The 19,053-nt window shown below is 41.4% G+C and overlaps 1 protein-coding gene and 1 long non-coding RNA gene across 5 annotated transcripts in view; one reads left to right on the top strand and one right to left on the bottom strand.

Annotated features, from left to right (window-relative positions):
- The window catches only part of MAML3 (mastermind like transcriptional coactivator 3), a 432,522-nt gene extending 429,893 nt beyond the window's left edge, over positions 1 to 2,629 (bottom strand). Inside the window, exon 1 of one of the 3 annotated variants that reach the window (XM_017674236.3) lies at positions 1,207 to 2,629. In XM_017674236.3, coding sequence (XP_017529725.2) covers positions 1,207 to 1,671 — 465 coding nt within the window. In that variant the 5' untranslated portion in view covers positions 1,672 to 2,629. The remainder of the gene's footprint in view (positions 1 to 1,206) is intronic. The other 2 variants (XM_017674235.3, XM_073237030.1) reach the window with 2 other exon arrangements.
- LOC118968420 (uncharacterized) overlaps positions 1 to 19,053 on the top strand; it is an 81,407-nt gene that overhangs the window by 1,194 nt on the left and 61,160 nt on the right. For both annotated transcript variants that reach the window (XR_005056078.1, XR_005056077.1), the window contains exon 2: positions 7,700 to 7,811. This is a non-coding gene — a long non-coding RNA (uncharacterized lncRNA). The remainder of the gene's footprint in view (positions 1 to 7,699; positions 7,812 to 19,053) is intronic.

Below are 19,053 nucleotides of genomic sequence, written 5' to 3'. Positions count from 1 at the left end.
AGCTCCCGGCACCACTCCTCCCAGCCCCCCCACGCAGTCCTACCCCCGGGCGACGCGCAGGGGGAAGGGGCTGAGGATACCTTTCCCAAGCTTCCGGCCTTCCCCCACCCGAAAGGAAAGCAAAAGAACCGGAGAGAGGAGATAAGAGAAAGGATTCTACGCTCAGGGCTAGGGGGTGGGAACTGCCCCTTCCGGAGAAGTTAGGCCATTGGCTGCTCATCCTACCTCGAACCCATCCACCCACCCAACCATTTAAGCCTCTTTTCACCTCCAGCTACCTTCACTCCTCCGGGCTTATCGAACGGGCCCGAGAAGTTAGCCGAGAGCGGGGTGGAGGCAAAGCGGAGAAGGCAAGTTTAAGAGAAGGGAAAAGAATCCCCAGCGAAGTTGCATGGCAGGGACTCCTGGCGCAAGCCGAGGGCGTAGCTCTCTCCTCCTATCCCAGCCAGGCCGTTCCCGGTTCGACCCTTCCTGCCGCTCCACCTGCCCCGGCAGCCCCGGGTCTCCAGCGGCGAGGGAGCGCACAGGCGCCCCGCATCCGCGCGCGCTCCCGCGCACGCGCGCACGCGCAGCCACCCTTGCTAGCTTCTCACTCTCTTCAAAGTTCATTCACAAAACTCTCAGACTTTCAGTCCCAAAGGTGGGGAGAGAAGGCGAGAGCCTCTCCCTTTTCCCTCCTCCCCCTAGAGTTTGAGGGCCCTGTGCCCACCCGGAATCTGCGACTGCGTCGATTTCTCCCATCAATTTCTGCACCCCATGGATGTGCTGAGGGGTGGGCGGAGGGAAATGGGTCTGCGGAGGCCAGGCACCGTAACTGGGAATGGGATGGGGAGCTGGGAGTGGAGGAGCAAGGTTTCAAGTCTAGGTTCACTCTTTTTCGAATCGGTATCCAAGAAAGGAAGAAGGGAGAAAAAAAACTTTTCCAGTGCCTCGCACCGACGCTCCTCCAGGCTTCCTCCGCCTCTCGCAGTCGTGACTGGCTTCTCTTCTCTCGCCTCCTCTTCCCCTAATCTGACAACCCTGACAGATTAACAGGTAGCGGCGACGGCAGCTTTTCCCTCAGAAAAGTTGACGTTAACCCTTCGGCTTCAGTTCATGTTACCCACCAGCAAATCAGGCCCCCGTCTCCCCATCTAGGAAGCTCCACGCTCCCTCACCCCCACCCCCACCGCGCGCGCCCCAAGCCCGCTGCCAGCGCGCCCTCACCATGATCAGCGTGTGGTTCCTCTGCTCCGCCGAGGCAGCCTCCGCATCTTGCTGGGTTTTGGTCTGGTGCTGCTGCTTGCCGGCGCCCGATTTCTTGGCCCTTTGCTCCAGGGTCCGCTGGTAAAGGCTCACGGTGTCCCGGCGCTCCAGCTCCAGCTGCTCCACCTGAGCCTGCTGGTACCTGTTCTCGCAGTTGACGTGGTGCCGCCGGCAGCCTTCGATGCGCTGGCGGAGCCGCTCCACCACGGTGCTGTGCTTGGGGACGGCAGCCGAACCGCCGCCGGGGCCCCCGGAGCCGCTGCCGCCGCAGCCGGTAGCGGGGTGATTGCTACTCGGAGCAGCGGGAGTACTATTGGGAGTATTATTCACACCGATCCCGGCCCCGCCGAGGCTGCTGTTCAGGCTACTGTTGATGCAAATACTACTGCCATTCGCGGCAGCAGCGGGGGCTGCGAAATCCCCCATCCTGCTCCCCGGGCACACTATTTTGGAAGAACTTTTTTTTATCCACCCCCCTATCAGCCTCCTCCTTAGGTCCAAGAATTAAAATAGTTTAAGTGGAACGCGGGGGAGACGCAAGCACATGGATGGAAAAGAGATCCCGACGGGGCGAAAAAAAGGGGGAGAGATTTTGGGGTGGGTTTTTTTTTGTTTCCTTTTTTTAAACTGTAAAGCTCGAGGGGAAAAAGGAGGGGAATGTTATCAGAATGCCATCAGACACCTATCAACAAAAAGAATCACAACAAACTGAGCCAGCAGCAAATCAGGTTGCAACTCAAGGGGAGATCTGCTCCTTGCCTGCCTTTTTATAATCCATTATTTTCTAATAAATTCCAGGAGATTTCCGGTGGTTGGCAAGCATTTTCTCCCTACGTACCGAAAACACACCCCATGTACACACACAAGCATATGCCTCCAGTGCGGACACGCGCGACACACACTCACTCCACACCGCATCGGAAAACGGCAAGCTTGCTTATTGCATTTTCCTTCCACAAAAAAGTTTTGGTGTTTATGCCGCCCCGTGTTCTCAAAGTACTTTGGCTGCTCAGTTGCATTTCACAGGAACCTAGATATCGAATCCTCGGGCTGGGGGAAGTAAACACATGGACAGTCCGAGGCGACTGCAAAAGTAGATCGGTGAAGTCCTTTGCAAAACGCCGCGCGGAGAGCAGCCCCTAACGCTCGGCTGGGCTGCCGCCGCCGCCGCTGCTCCTGCCACCATCACAATGATCAACTGCTCGCCGCCGCCGCCTCCTCCTCCTCTCGCTCCTCCACCTCCTCCTCCTCCTCCATGCCAGCGGAGTGATATCAGGACGCGCGAGCTCAGTAAACACGGCAGCGGCGGCGGCTGGAGGCCGTGAGACAAGCTCGGGGACACGGCGCAAAACCCGGCCCGGACTCTCACCCGGGAGGAGCGGACGCGGCACGCACCGGCACCCGGCTCCCGCCTCTCTCGCCTCTCGGTCCCCGCCCTCACTACTACCCAGACTGGGAAGCCAGAGCTTCCAGAAAAGAGAAAAATATTCTGGGGGATATCGGGAATGAATCAACTTTTGACCTCTTGTGTGCGCGTGTGCGTGTGTGTGTGTGAGAGGGAGAGAGAACGAGTGTGTGAGTGTTTGTGTGCGCGCGCATGGATGACAGCGTGGACGCGCCTGGTTGGGTTTCCTTACTCCAAGCGAGGCCAAGTTGTTGTTATACATTTATGCATTATATTGCAGAACTGTGCATGACCAGGCAGAAACACTGAAGCTCCACAGCAGTTGTCTGGCACCCCTATCCATGTGGAAAGAAAAAACGCAAATGAGTAACTTGGTTTAAAACCCAGGTATAAGTCTTCCCTGCTTAAGGACACTTGTTCAAACTGTAGGCCAGTCTTAACAAACAAATGCTAAATCCTGAACAAAAAGAAATAGGCACCAAAAAACTTCGAATATTATTTAATTCGGTGTACATAATGATTGTTGTTATTAAGGCAATACTGTTTTACTTACCCTTGGAAAAAAATTAAAATAAAGCAAGCCGGGACTTGGAGGAGAGACTAACAGTACATTTTAACAGACTGTTTTGAACACTAGGTGCTAATGACAGCAGTAATTAAGGGTCCTTCATAAATCAAGTGGAAAGATTGCAGATTTCATGGACTAGAACTATAGGAGAAACACAGCATTTCACAGTTTGTCATGACCAAAACAAAAACAAGCAAAAATAAAAGGCTTACATTATTGCCTGATAGACTTTTCTGTTTAAATGAGTTTGCAGTTAAGTACAATTATAATGGAATACCGACCACAGAAAGCAGTCTAAACTTTCCATCATCCTTCCAGATTTTGAGTATCTAAAAAAACAACAGTAACAACTTTATTATTAGGTTATTATTAGGATATCCTTATTATTATAAGGATAAAATGTAATATTCCTGAATCTTGACTTAACCATATATAAATTTTAACATTTTTAAATGGAGAAACAATATTTCCATGATCATCAACAGAACAAAATCTTGATTGTGAGCTCATAATAAGGCATTTTGTATTATCTCAATAAATCTTACAGAATTATTTTTTAGGGTACAAATACACCCCAGTTTTCTAAAATAGCCAGGAATAAGAACTTTGAATCTCATGCATTAGTCATGAGATCTGATTTAAACCATCTTCATTTCTTGGCGTTGCAGATTAGCATAGGATGCTATTTCTAACCTCTTAATGTCAGCAATAAGAAGCTATGTTTTCTTCAATTAATTAGGTCTATATGGTGAACTATATCTTTAACATCCACTGGATTATATGGTAAAATGGGAACAAAATATTGATTAACATGTGTGAGGTTACCTCTAAGTAGTGAAACTAATGTGAAAGCATATTTTCATTGAAGTTACCATACTTTTTCAGAGGGCTAGTAGTTTACATGCAACCGTAGGTATCATTAAGTATCCCTCCTTCAAGTCTGTCAGGAAATTAAACTGAATTAGTCTATAGCAAAAAGTCAGTTCTGATTCTAAAAACATAGAGAAAATTATGAGGAATTATAAGGAAAAGACGTTGCAGAGTAGCCCTTGTCTTTTTCACATTTTTGCTAAATAATATCTATTAATTCAGGAAACACATGGCTTCACTATAGAGAGGAAGCTATGACGGTGCATTCACCCTGCCCTCTCTTCAGTGTAGCTTAATTCTTATCCCTTCTCGAACCCATGTGCTTAAATCACCCATGCAAGACTGCAATTTGATTTTCAGAGGCAGCAAGCTTGAGGTTCTTGAGCATTAGGTCCTCAGGTTTGAGACTTGGGTTCTAATTGTAGTTTTTTGCCTGTAATTCCAAATTTCAGTGTTCATTGAGAGTCTGTCATTCTGAAAAAAAAAATTACAATAGCAGCAGCATGTATTCCCGTCAAGCTGTTTATCTCTCCTGTCAAGAAGGGAAACCAAAAATACACAAGAATTTGCATCCTTCCCTTTGGGGTACCAGCAGGTGGAGAAGTACACATTGTGGCTTTACCCCAATGACAAATGGAGCTATTCTTGCACAACCACAGTGTAGTTTGCTGCCCAAGTTTAGTGCATGAGTGGACTGGTTGGCTGTTCATGGGTAAATGTACACACGCACACACACTGGCACCCATCTTTTGTCTCATCGAGATGGTGGGAGGGGCAACCACAAGCTCCAAGACCCAAATGTGGGGAAAGGAAGGGCTGTGAAGCTGTGTGAGGGCCAATGGGAAAGAGTCTCTGAGGAGGTCCATCTGCGCAGTATTCCACTGTGACATACTTGAGGTCAGAAACCCCATCTTAATTGTGCAGGACAATTAGAAGAAGAAGTAGGAAGTGAACAAGACTTGAGTCTTGAGCAACATAGCAAGTCATTCTGAATTAGAGATGTTAATCTGCTTCAGGGACCTCAGAAGAGGCAGAAGCTTGTATACTGGCTACTTCTAGACTCCCATGATATCTTCCTACAAGGCTGCCAGCATTTTTAGTCACCATCCTGAAGAACTCCTTGGAAATCATAGAAAAGTCCAAGTTCTGGGGAAACGATTTTGGTCCCTTCTTCCTAACCAAACACTCTGAGAGCAGGCCCATCTTTATCTTTTATGTGAGCTTGCTACAAAGCAAAACTTCCAGATGGGAGCTATGGACACAACATCAGTGCTGTTGTTTCAAAATAGCAAAGAAATCTATGATGCCATAGCAATGATGAGAAAGACTGTGTGGTATGTCCCCAGACTTTGATGATATTTCTCTGGATGCCAAAGAGAAGAAGGAGGTGATGAATATGTACCTGTACCAGGTTGCCCTGAGACTCTGGTTCTAAGTCAAAGGTGGCAGTCTAAGGAGTTGAGTCAGATGCCCTTTTCTTTAGGCCAACTCTGTACCATCCTCCCATGTCCCTCTGATAGGGCCCAGTGTCCTCTCAGAAAGTGGATGCTGTCAAGAAAGAGGTCTTTGTGTAGAAACTACAGTTTATATGCTACTTCTGCTTCCTTATTAATGTGCAACAATAGAACTGGCTTCACAATTGTACCTTAAAAGAATACTTGGTGAGCAGGTAGGAACCCTCTGCTGTCCTCCTATGGCAAAGCAAACCTTTATGTGAGCCCAGAGAGTGGGCCCCTGCAGGCCTGAATTACCAGCAACACTGGGGTGTGCCTTCAACTGTCTAGCAATAACTATCACTTCAATAATTCCACAAATATATTATGTCCTTCTGTGTGCTAGGCATTTGTGGTAGGTTCTAGGAATATAGCGTGGCAGTGTACAGGACACAGTCCCAACTCAGTGATGGCCTACTAGACTCAGGGCAGTAAATGCAGCAATGGCACTCATAGGAAGTTTCCATAGGACTCTTCCATAAAAGAGGCTTCAAGTGCATGTCTTGGGGAGCAGGCATCTACGAATGCTTCCCTAGAACTGTGAAAACTGGGTAGAAGTGAGCCAAGCAAAGTTTGCTGGGGGATACATAGTGGGGCGCTAGGAAACTAGGTCAAGGCCTTGAATGAAGCTTGTTTGTACAGTGAATCCACCAGCAGTTCCCTCTCAGAGGAGTGTGAGCATGAGAAGGTGAGCTGAGAAATGCAGCTGAGGCCGGGGAGATAAACAAGAGCCAGATCATACAAGGCTATCCAGAAGTTTAGACTATATCCCTGGAACAATGCAGCCATTGAAAGGATTAAAGCTGATTTATACTTTTTACTTTGGTGATGCAGCAGATGTATTATTATAGTATTTTCTAGAGTGTATTATGAAGAATGTGGTCCTGTAAGTCATTTCTCCAAAACGGCTTCTGAACCAAGTAAGTTTAGGAGGTGATCTCTACTGCATCTCTCAAAGATTCATCACCACATTGAAGGCCACAAGAAATCTTGCAGTGAATCATTTTTAACTTTAACCTAGCATTACCAAAATCCTATATGTCCATAGAATGAAACACTATAAAAGTTCTGTGTAGGAAAGAGTGAAAATTAAAGACAGTGGTAAATCTACTTAAGTTCAGAACAATTACCTGGGCAGGGAGTCTGTAACAAAGACCGCACTGCCCTCACTGTCTGCTCTGCCAGAATCACCAGCAGCCAGAGCTGAAGGCCTCTGCCTGACCTTAACTGAGTATGTTGAATTCCGACCTCTAAGTAGTGGGTAAATAGCAATCCCAGAAGGGTGCATTTGACTAGCCTTTTTCAGCGTTAGTACTTAGAGTGTGTTATATTAATATCGATCTCCATATGATGAAACCTCCTTATTAGGGGGAAAGGTCAGCCTTATTTAATCTCAATTAGGTAATATCTGTAAAGTTACAGAGTTTCATTGCTTTGGAAGCATGTGCTCTGTCTACTCTAACAATTACTTGCCCATGGAGCCATCTTAATGAGCTCTTTCTGCATAGTATACACTTGTGTATGGATGACATGCGCCACAGGCTTGGGGTTTTTTAAAGTTTGTTTCCTTAAGTATTTAAATATTCCCAGCAAGACCCTGTTTACATTATTAATTTTCACTTTTTATTAACAAGGGGTTTCTTAAGCTCTAGACCATGTCATAAATTTTGAGAGGAATATGAATTAATGGGGTTTACTTTCTTATTCATGTATTTTAATATGTATGTAAGTATATGTATATAAGTTTTATGGTTATTAAGAGAAAGGTTATCTAAAGTTCATGGCAGACAAATTTATTTAAAAGCCTTCATTCTGTTTCAGACATACCTCTACCTCTACTTGTAGTGCTCAGTACTTTGATATAATAAGACATCTGCCTAGATTAAGGTCTGGCCTCCATGTAAGATGTTGAAGACTTCTGAAATTTGGGAAAATGTTTATAAAATCTCTTACCTATTAAAGGCATATCAGTAGCCTATTAACTTCAGAAACAATTATTTAACAAATAATCAATGAATAGGATGATTGTACTATCTTATAGACATTTACTGGTGATCAGCAATAGCATAGGAGGTCATTTTAATGGTCAATGTTCATTAAAAACTTGCTGTGTTCCAGGTTCTATTATTGGCTCCCACTTCACTGGTGAAGAAACTGAGGCACAGAGAACCTCAGGAACCTCTCCCATCCCACAGATTAAAAGGTGCACACTACTGAAGGGATGTAAAGTGTAAGTTATTTCCTAAGTTTCCCTCTGATTTTAAAGTTCTATATTTCTGTGCAACTAAAATTACCCTCACCTGAATGGAAACCCGTTGCTGTAGCGTTTAGATGGGACTCAGCTCAGAAGTCATTGTCCCATCCACTGTCTTTGGCCGAGGCTTCCTTGGCCCCCATTCTGGGATTGTCTCCCTCTTGGTGCTCTGAGAGGCATGAGATCTCTCTGTCTTGGCTCTCTCACCAGCACATCATATAGTAACGTCTATTCACTCGTCTATTCCTTGCTGGTGTTTCATTGGTCTCAGGACCTTGCACAGGGCCTGGCCATGACAGAGCTCTCTCACGTGTTTGGGAAATGCACAAAGAAAAGTGTGAATGGCTCACAGTTTACCAAAGTTACAAAGTTGGAAAGGCCGCTGTGATCAGTCCCAAATAGTACTATGTTGTCATTCTGTAAAAACTGTTTGAAGGCAGTGTAAGAAAATCATAGTAAGATGTGATTTATTTTCAAAATGCTATTTCTCAAGGGTTGAAGATAGTATTCTGTAAATTGGCTGGAAGAGGTACAGGCATGGTAGAGATACAGACAGAGTAGGGCCAGCCTCTTACAGACACTCTCATGTACTCTGCTATGTGTCAGCAAGGAGAAGGGGCTCACATTTATTGCCCACCCATGGCCGTGTATCAGATATTAGGCAAGGCTTTTTCCACATGTCAACCATATAAAATCTCAACCCTAGGAGGTATGTAAACCAGAATTGGCCCAAATATGCCTTTAACATGAATTCAACTATATGCTATCAGTTTTTCAGAACACAAAGCAAATATATATTTGCATACTGTTTATATATATTTTATATTTGTATGTCTATTATATATATATTACTTTGTGGTCAAAAATAAAACAATGGGAGAAACAGGGCTATTCTGGAGTTGCTGAAAGTCAGTAAAGGAATATATCAAACCATGCATACCTATTTTACTACATGGATGATGTAAGGATTTTAATGTAATAACAACTACTGCCTGAGAACTCCACCATATTAGTACTCCTGTTTTATAGGTGAGAAAATGAAGGCTTAAAGAGTTCACATAACTTGCACTCAAATCAGCTTCAAAGTCTCTGTCTTAAGAACCTGTGTAGAGTTCTCTTTCTGCTGTTCTGTCATTGTAGGGGCTTTGTAGCCAATCTGTCGCTTCTGTGGTCATACATTCAGCAAATATTTATTGACTATTGGCAAGACCTGTGTCAGTTGCAAGGGATGCATACTTGAATAGAAATATTTTCCTCCCCAGAGGAGCTTAATAATTTCATCAGGAGAAGGCAATGTAAATAATGTAACAGGCTAACTTAAGAGAAGTGTAGTCAGCTCTTGATTGGCCAGCATATGAAGAGGGATAGAAAAAGTTTTGTCACAATTAAAACAGAACTAGTAAGAAGGGGAAAGGGGATTGGAAAAACAATTAGTGTAAATTTAGTTAGAATTATGCCCAATGTTAATGAAGGGTTTACCATCCTATACATGTCATTCAAGAGGTAAAAAATAATCAGATGCCATAGTTTAAGAAAACAAAGTATCACTTTCATTCTCTGATGGAAAACGCCCAAAGGTATCTTTTTAATGGTTTGATACTGTCTGTTCTTCAGCTACATGCTCCCTTTTTAACACTGGAACAAAGCCTAGGCATCATCAGTTTGTGTCTGAGTAAACTTCATTCTTCCCTGTTACTCCAGTAGACAGTCTAGGTCAGCGGTTTTTAAGCCAGTTGAGCCCTAAGTATTCCCTCAGAAGGCCTCAGGCTGCTGCATGGTGGGGAGAGGAATTGGTTGGCTCTTGGGCCCTCTTCAACTCAATTGCCTTCTTTTTCAAATTGTAGTAAGATTTCTTTGAATAAAGGGTTCCACAGCTAAAAAGAATTTGGTAAGAGTTCTCTGTTTCATCTTGGTGTTTGCTGGAAGACTCTCACTCTCCAGCCCACCCAATCCCCACCCTCCAGGACACACATTACCATTTCCTTCTCTTCCTGATGCCCCAAACATTGGCTCTGAACTGGTAAGCGTTGGCCCCACAGTTTAATGACCCCTGTGCTTAATGTGAACTTTCTCAAACTTCTCTTCATTCCTCTGAGCTGGGCAGGTATAAAAATGGCTCATCTAAGCTGTGATGAGATGGAGAAAACTGTATTTTCTAGAACTCCAGGGGAGTATTGTGCATGTTCAGAAGGAACGAAGGGATTATCTTCCTGGTGTAGTGGTAGGGTGAGATTTTTGAGACCTTAGAGTCATGTCACAGATTGATAAGATGCCAGCTAAGAAAGGTATGTACTGGTACCCAGGACTTTTATCTTCCTGAGTGAGGCATGCAGAGTTGGGACAGCAGAGGGGAGACAGCTGCTAGTGATCTAGCCTTGTCTGTTATCCTCAGTTTCTCCTTTGGATAAATGCCAGACAACGCGATTTCAAGGGTCACAAGAAACTTATCTATCCAGGTCACCCACATACCTTGGTTCAATTCTGCCTCTGGCTATATGGTAGCTTTTGGTGAGGCCAAAAAATAATCTAAGGTGAAATGTGACAATTTGGGGATCAGGGTATTAGTTAGCCCCCAACAGATTAAAAACAAAGGTCTCAGCTTTGGCTGCAATGCTCTTCATTGTGTCTGCATCCTCTCCTGCCAATTCTCCGTTAAAGAAAATCTTCAGCATGGAAGAAGTGAAAAGTCTGTACTACCTCAGCTGCCATTAGGAACAGACCCGGAACAGGAATGAAGTCATGGTTGCCCAGGACAGTGGAAGTTCACTGATCCAATTCTGCTCACTGTCCGTGGATGAGTAATTGATGGATGTTGCGAAAAGATAAGCTGACTGGCAAGGGGTAGGAGTCACCCAACCTTAAAATAGAAACAACGTGGCATCTGTTGGTTAAAATGAAGTTCCAACCATAGACATCTTACAGGTTGATGTTATACAGATTTGTACTCATTAAAAACTTTTTACCCTCCACAAAAGCACTGTTTTTTTTTTTAACTATTTTAATTTACCTTAGGTATTACTGTTTCTGGCTTCTCAATTACCATGCCAATGTCATCTGGTAACACCACCTTTATACCTTTTCAAAGCCCTCCTACCTACATTTTCAGCCCATGAAGTCTGTAGAGAGAAGGGGAGACTAAACCTTCTATGACTCTAGAGATATGTTGGTCAAGCAGATCACCTTCTTCTTGACCACAGTGATTGATTCACTGATCGGCATGTGACTCAGGCTGGTTTGATTAAAGCTCACTCTGGGAATTTTACTGGAACTACTAGAAAAGGAACATTTTCTCCTCCAGAGATCATGGAAGTTACTGACCACATGAGCTTTGAGCTATCTGGGGCCAGTTAAAGTCTGTTTGAAAATAAAACCAACCTAGAGGAAAAGAGAACCAAGAAATAGAGATAGTCTTCATGACACCATTTCTGTCCTGGATCTAGGATTGTATATGGGATGTGCAAAGGAAAATAAAATTTTTTCTATCTAAAGGACACTGGTCTCTACACCCAACTGCTTAACCACATCTCCCCTTTGAGATCTAATAAATATCTCCAACTCAACATGTCTGCAGCAAAACTTGTGATTTCCTTTCCAAACTGCTCCTCCTATGGTGCTTAACATTATGTGTCAACTTGACTAGGCCATGGGGTGCTCAGATATTTGGCCAGACATTGTTCTGTGTGTTTCTGGGCTGGTGTTTTTGGATGAGATTAACATTAAAATCAATAGACAGTACAGTAGATTGTCCTCTCTAATGTGGGTGGGCCTCATCCAATCAGTTGAAGGCCAGAATACAACAAAAAGACAGACCCTTCAGCAGGTAAGGGAGAATTTTCTCTTGTCTGACTGCTTTCAAACTGTGACATCAGGGTTTTCCTGCCTTCACACTCAAGATGAAACACTTTGGCTCTTCCTGGGTCTTGAGCTGTCAGCTTTGGGAATGGAACTACACCATCAGCTCTGTGGGGCCTGCAGCTGGCTGCCTCACCCTGCAGATGCTGAAACTTGTAGCCTTCATGATCACATGAGGCAACTCCTTATAATAAATCTTTCTCTCTCTACATATACATCTTGTTGGTTGTTTTTCTGGAGAACGCTGACTAATAAATTCTTCCTTTCTGGTGTCCCAATGACATAAAAATGGTGAAATGCATCTACCAATGCCTTGGGGGTCATCTTTGTCCTCTTTCTTTCACGCCCAAGTTCCAACCCAAAGCAAATTGTGTCAGCCCTACCTTTAAAACATATCCAGAATCTGGCCACTACTTACCTTGCCTCCTGTGACCATCATGGTATAAACCTCCATCATCTCTCATCTGTACCAGTACAACAGCGTCCTGACTGGCCTCCTTGCTTCCACCCCTACCCCTTACAGTCAACTATCTTCACAGCAGCTACAGTGCTCCTTCTCAAATAAATCAGATCATGTCCATCCTGTGCTCAAGATCCAGACTCAAACCCACTAATGAGGTAAACTCCAAAGTCGTCCCCAAGGCTTGCAAGCCCCTGCAGGATCTGGCTGCCCCTTCTACCTCACTGGCTCTATCTCCTACCACTTCTCATTTCACACTTGGCTTCACTGCCTCTTTGCCTTATTTTGCCTTCCTTCCTTTTAAAAAAATAGACCAGAAATTCCCTTGAAATGCTGTATTCCCAGATATCTGCAGGGACCTGCCTCATTCCAAGTGTGTCCCTCAGGGACTTTCCCTGCCACCCTCCATGAAAAAATCCTCCACCGTCTCCCTACATCCTCTTAACCTTCTCTGAGCCATGTTTTGCCATCAAGCACAAAGTGCATCTTATTTTACTTATCTTCTGAGTCCCTTTCTAGAATGTGAAGCCCATGAAAGCAATTACCTCTCTACTCTATCCCCTGAACAAGGAGCCGAGGCTGGCACACTGAGGGCACTCAATACCTGTTTGCTGATGAAGTTTCTTTTCATACAATGAAAGAAACAAGATACTGTTGATGTAATAATAGTTAACATTTACTGATCACATACTATATATTGGGCACTTTGCCATGCTTCTCACGTAAATTAACTCATTTAGTTTTCCCAATAACCCTGGGGGTGCCCAACAGTTTCTGAATGAAGAAGCCAAGTCAGAGATAACCTTACTAATGTCACACAGCTGTTGAGGTGAGGGAGCCTGACTTTGTGCTCAGGCTGACTCCATAGACTACGTTAGATATTTTACTCCCCTTCAGAATGCACATCCTGCAAATATGTGAAGAGACACTGAAGAACAGCAAGAATTGGAAAAGTCTTATTCCCTACATTTATTTTCCAGGGATAAAGATATTTCCCCTTTTGTAGTATCTCCACCAGTTTACAACTAAGCAGCATAGCAGAGAGTAAACAGACAAGCAAAAAGCTCCAGAGACTCCTCTGCAGTGCACACTGACATCTTTGAAGCAGTTTGGTTGAGACTAACAAGATAACAGCAAAGGCTTGTTTGAAACCCTTCCTTGGGTCATGCACACCTTACAGATTTGGTTGGAACTTTACAAGCCCATTCGAGTATGCAGGCAGTCCTTTTTACCCTCATAAATGTATTCATTTGTGTATCTAACAAAGATTTACTAAGCACCATTAGGTGTCAGGCACAGTTATATGGCACCAGGGGTATAGAAATACCTCTTTCATGGATTCTTATCCTACCTGTAACAACATGGAGCTTATATATCACAGTGATTTGGAGCTAAACTCTACAGTCAGAGAGACTTGGGTATAAATCTCAGCCCTGCTGAAGAGTTACATAACTTGTCTGAATCTGTTTCTTTGTTTATAAAGTGGATGCAGTATTGATTATAGGATCTACCACACTGGCTTGTTAGTGGGGTTAAATGAAATTGCCTGATAAACCTGACATTCAAAAATGTCCTACCTGTAATGGTGAGGGTGGGCTAGCAAGATCTTTGTGATTTTGGATATAGTCTTATACATATGATGGATTTGTAGTTTCTCTTCATTTAAGTGATAAGAGTTTATTTTCATTTTAGTGTCTTGAAAGAGTGCAAGTTTAGTGAACATTTTCAACTAGTGCACTAAAGCTTGTGAAGTCATAGGGTCCTACCCTCACAATTAGACATTATAAGAGAACTATTAAAAGAACTTGGATTCATTAATTTGTTCATTCTTTTTCCTTCTGGGGCACTCTGGGAAAGCTGCCCATTTGCAGAGAGCTCCTTTGGCTATCTTCCTGTGCTTTTCAAAGCCCTCAAAACAAAGTTCTTAAGTACCTTATAATGGGTCCATGAGATTGTTGATTTTGTTTATAACATGTCAGAAGTAACAATTTTTATACCACTAATAGACTCATTACAAAGTAAAAGGCATATCTCAGGTGGTTTCTGAATGGGCCAAATATTCGTATTTATTTATAGGCTCTTCTGTCTTCATGGAGATGAGACTAGGACTTAGGAGCCATAAATTCTAATCCTAGGTGTGATACTAATGAACTGTTTGATCTTGACTTTACTGGTGCTTTGGTGCTTATCTGTCTATCAGAAGGTTAATGTCTGTGTCATCCTCTGACTCTAAAATTCTACAGTTGCCATAAATAAAGCTAATCAACAAAAAACCTATCCCTCTTGGTATGTGGCACTGAATGTGAGGATTCAGGGACCTATTCAGGAACAGATGAGCATGGGGGCTCTTGCCTTTCAAGTTGTAAACACCATTACAACAAGATGGTAATAAGCATTAAAACAACAACATGCTTACATCTTTTTTTTTTTAAATAGAAAGATGTATAATAGCTAGATTCATTTCCATGAAAAATATTTAAATAATGTCAGGCATTAAAAACCTATTAAAAATGCAAATGCTATCATATCTAAGACCACAAACAAAAAGACAAAAACAGGCTTTCCTTGCCCATTGTTCGGTGACTCTAAAGAACCACACAGCACGTTTAGTTGGAATCAATATTAGATTTGAGATTCAGTCCAGACCAGTGCTTCAGAGGAGGCTGCTGTTCAGATGAGGAGTTATTGTCAGGCATATAACTTTTTGAAGACTTTGGGATCCTTTGAGATAAAAAAAACACTTTCAGTCTGAGCTCCTGATGAAACAGAATTAATAAAAGTGTCCTAACTCAACACCATTTCACCCTTGGGAAACAAGAGAGCTCATCCAGGACCACTGGCTATATATTGCAGATTGAAAGGGGCCCTTGAGTAAATGCTTCTGTGCTAACATACTCATGGGGAGGAAAATGTTCCCTAACACTCCTGCCTGTCTGCAAGTTGGGATCCTTTGCATAGAAGAATGAGTCTGAGGCGCTTTTCAAGGGAGGTTGAAAACAGATTGTCTTTATTGTGACTAAGCTAGTAGTATATTGAATCTATGGAGCCCCTAATTACGGTCTTCCATGAGCTATGCAAATTAACTGGGACCCATTGCACTGCCTGAGAAGAATTAAGAGAAAAGCAAAAGAGCTGACTGTGTTTTGCATGCCTGTTACCCTTCAGTTTGATCTTCCTGGGAATGTGAGTGCAGGGTGAGTATGTTTATTTGATGCAGGTAGAGGGTTGATTTCCTGGGCCTGAAGAAATAGGGAACTAACAAGAAGAGAAGACATTTTAAGAATCCTTGTCACTGAAGTGGTCTGATTTTTATATAAAATAGGCTCTTGATTTAGGAAATTATAACTCAATAAGATAGAATGAATTTAAAGCATTTATTATTCTCTTGAAAATTTAGCTTGTCAGGCCTGAATTTTCCTTACCTCAAAGAATGACTGTGGATATTTACACAATTGAGTACTATTTATAAGAATCAATTAAAAATGAACATACTCAAGAACACATGGACAGAAGAAGAATCGGATTAGACATTTTGGGGAAAAATGCATCTTTTGAAATTAAAAATGTCAATAGATACAATAAAGTCTAAAGTGAAATAAGCCAAAAAGAGAACTGGAAAACAATGCTGAGGAATTCACACAGAATGAAGCACAAGGAGACAACAACTATGAAAGAGAAGTTAAGAATCATGAATACTAGATGGAGAGGTTCTGTTAAATCTATACGAGTTCTAGGGGAAAAAAGATGAAAGAGAAAGACAGAGAACAACTCTTGAAGAGATAATGGCTAAGGATTGTTGAGAATTGAAGACATATCCTCATACTAAAAGTTTACAGCACGTTCTAAGTAACATAAATAAAGGTAAGTCCATATTGTAGAGAAACTATAAAACCTCAAGGTCAAATAGAACAACCCTCAGAGCTGCCAGGGGAGCAAGGCAAGATGGTCGCCTATAAATGAGTGACCCAGGGCTGGTGTCCGTCTTCTCATCAGCATTGATAGATGAAATAATTGTTCAAACAGCCAAAGAAAATTAATTATTCATCTAGCTAGATTCTCACATCAAAACTAAATTATCATTCAAAGGAGAGATAAAATAGAAACATTTCAGCCATGGAAGGTTTGGCCCTCATTGACCCAATAAAGAATTAACTTGGATGTAAAGAAAAAAAGCCTAACAATAAAACCAATACATGATTACATACTTCAACTGCTTTTAATCCTCATAATAATTCTATGAGGTAGATATATTTTTAACCCCACTGTAGTGAGGAACCTGAGGTACAGAAATATTAAGATCTCAAAGCTTAGTAAAAATCACAATTTGAACAAGCAGGCTAGGAAGCCATAAGATGAAAGAAATAATATCAAGCAAAGAAGCTGACAAAAGAAGTGGATGCATTTTAATTAACCATTCACTTTAAAAATTAACTTTTTGTGCTAAAAAAGGAGGAAAACCAGAAGTCTATTTGAAAACAGTATCAGGAGCTGTTTCATAAGCGGTTTGATCATGCCAAGATCTTCAGTGGGCTTAGAAGAATGGTGATAAAGAATGACTTAAAACTTTTGGTAAAAATGTGTGGTACATAGATTAAAAACATGAGGGGAAAACAACAAAGATAGAAATGTAATTTATGTTTCAAAATCAGAAGAAAATTGAAAGTGGAATACTGGCACTCATCATTCAGCAGAAAGCAAGAAAAGGAGGAAGAAAATTACAAAAAGGGAAAGGATGGTAAGAAGAAAACAAAGACAGCACACATATTCAAATATATCACTATCAAAATAAATAGTTATGAAATGAAATTTGCTTATTAAAGGGACTAAACTACTATATATTTTTTAATTAGCCAAGAAATTTTATTATCCAGGTTTTGTATCTACAGGTTAGTATTATTTTAATCAATAATACATTGAGGACATTTTAAGAAATATATCTTGCATTTCTGATTTTAAAACCCATATTTAAAAATTGAGACTTGAGTTTACATAACCATGATGATATGGGAAATTAAAACCCAAATATATGGATATTTATAAAAGCTGATAGTTCAGGAAAGGACTTGAAGTAAGAAGTCCATTCCAACTCTTTATATAATTGGAGAACTATTTTAGAGTAATTTTTTCTAACTGTACTCCAGAGTATGTGAAAGGGAAAATATGTAGCAACCTTAGAAATTTTACCTTCTAGAATTTTATATAGATTGCTCTTCAGAATGGTTTTCTAATCAACATTACAAGAAATCTTAAGGTTGATAAAAAGTCTAATACTTCTTAAAAATTGAATGTTTTAAGAAAAAATGTTTGATACAGATGGTATACAGTATTTAACATATAGAACTAGAAGGAATACTTTTTATTGTCCAAGTACTGGTATTAAAACATAACTCATTGATCAACCCTGCAGATTTCAGGTCATGATCAGTACCAGAAGAACAAATTTCTGCGTCTTCCTTGGAAACTGTACTTTTTAGTTTTAACAGCATTCTCAGAGAGTGTTCAGGTTGTTCTGATCTTGCTCCTTTTGAGCACAAAATACAAAAGATTCCTGAACAAATTGCACATCGAGAGCTTCCTGTTACTACCACCACAATCAATACAGAAAACTTCCATCTGCATAAGTCTCTCTCCTGCTACCCATTTAAAGTCATACCCACTTCCTCTCCCACCCACCCACCCATCTCTGGCCTCTGGCAGCCACTAATCTTTTCTCTATCTGTACAATTTTTTATTTGTGTATAAATAGAATCATTCAGTATGTAACATTTTTTCATCTATCATTATTCCCTTACGTTTCATCCAAGTTATTGCCTTTATCAATATCTCATTCCTTTATTGCTCAGTACTCTTCCTTGGCAAGGATATACCACAGTTTGTCCATTCACCCTTTGAAGGACAGTTGGATAGTTTCCAGTTTGGGGCTATTATGAATAAAGCTGCTATGAACATTCTTGTACAAATTTCTGCATGAATGTCACTTTTAATTTCTCTATGGTAAATGTTGAGGAATGCAATTGCTGAATCATGTGGTAAGTATATGTTCAGTTTTAAAAGAAACCCACAAACTGTTTTTCAAAGAGACTGAGCATTTAACATTCCTACCAGCAATGTCTGATCAGATCTGAGTTAATGTGTGTGCATATATGTGCACATGCATCCCACATTCAACTAATAGGAAGTATACTTTAGTTTCAAGCACTAGTGTAACTTGTACAAAATGGACCATCCAAACAAGGTTTCAGATTTTAAAATTAGTTGTCAGAGAGCCCACAGTCTTTTGACATGGTACATTTAAATTAGAAACAATAAAAAGAAAATCTAAAAAACACATACCTTTGGAATAGTAAAGATATACTTAAACAATGATTAAGTAGGAAATCACAGTGGAAATAATGCAATATTTAGAAATAAACACAGAATTACCACCTGTCAAAAACTGAGATAGACTAAAATGGTATTTAAAGATAAATTGTAGCTTTACTTTATTTTTTAAAAAGATAAGAAAACTGAAAATAAGTGAGCTAGAAGAAGAGACTAATCTAGACAGAATGAAAGGCAGGAAATAATAAAGCATAAATTAATAAAATAGAAAAAAAGAACTAGAAAGTCAAGCAAATCCATAAAATACATTTTAAATATACTTCTTTAACTAGCTGAATCATTGACATGGCTCAAAATTCAAAATGTATGAACTGGTATGTAATTACAATCTTTATTTCCATTTCTTTGGCCTGCCCATCCAGTTTCCCTCCCACAGACAGCCAATATTATTTTCTCTCTCATCCTTTCAGTGTTAACCTTTGAACATTAAGCCAGTATACCATATAGTACAGTGGCCCCCCAATGGCTTAGTTAAAATGGTAAACGACATATTTTTCAGATCATTAACAAGATTAAAGTGGAAGA

The sequence above is a fragment of the Manis javanica genome, chromosome 5 (genome assembly GCF_040802235.1).
Source record: "Manis javanica isolate MJ-LG chromosome 5, MJ_LKY, whole genome shotgun sequence".
NCBI classification, from domain to species: Eukaryota; Metazoa; Chordata; class Mammalia; order Pholidota; family Manidae; genus Manis; species Manis javanica.
This window is presented reverse-complemented; position numbering and strand designations above follow the sequence as displayed.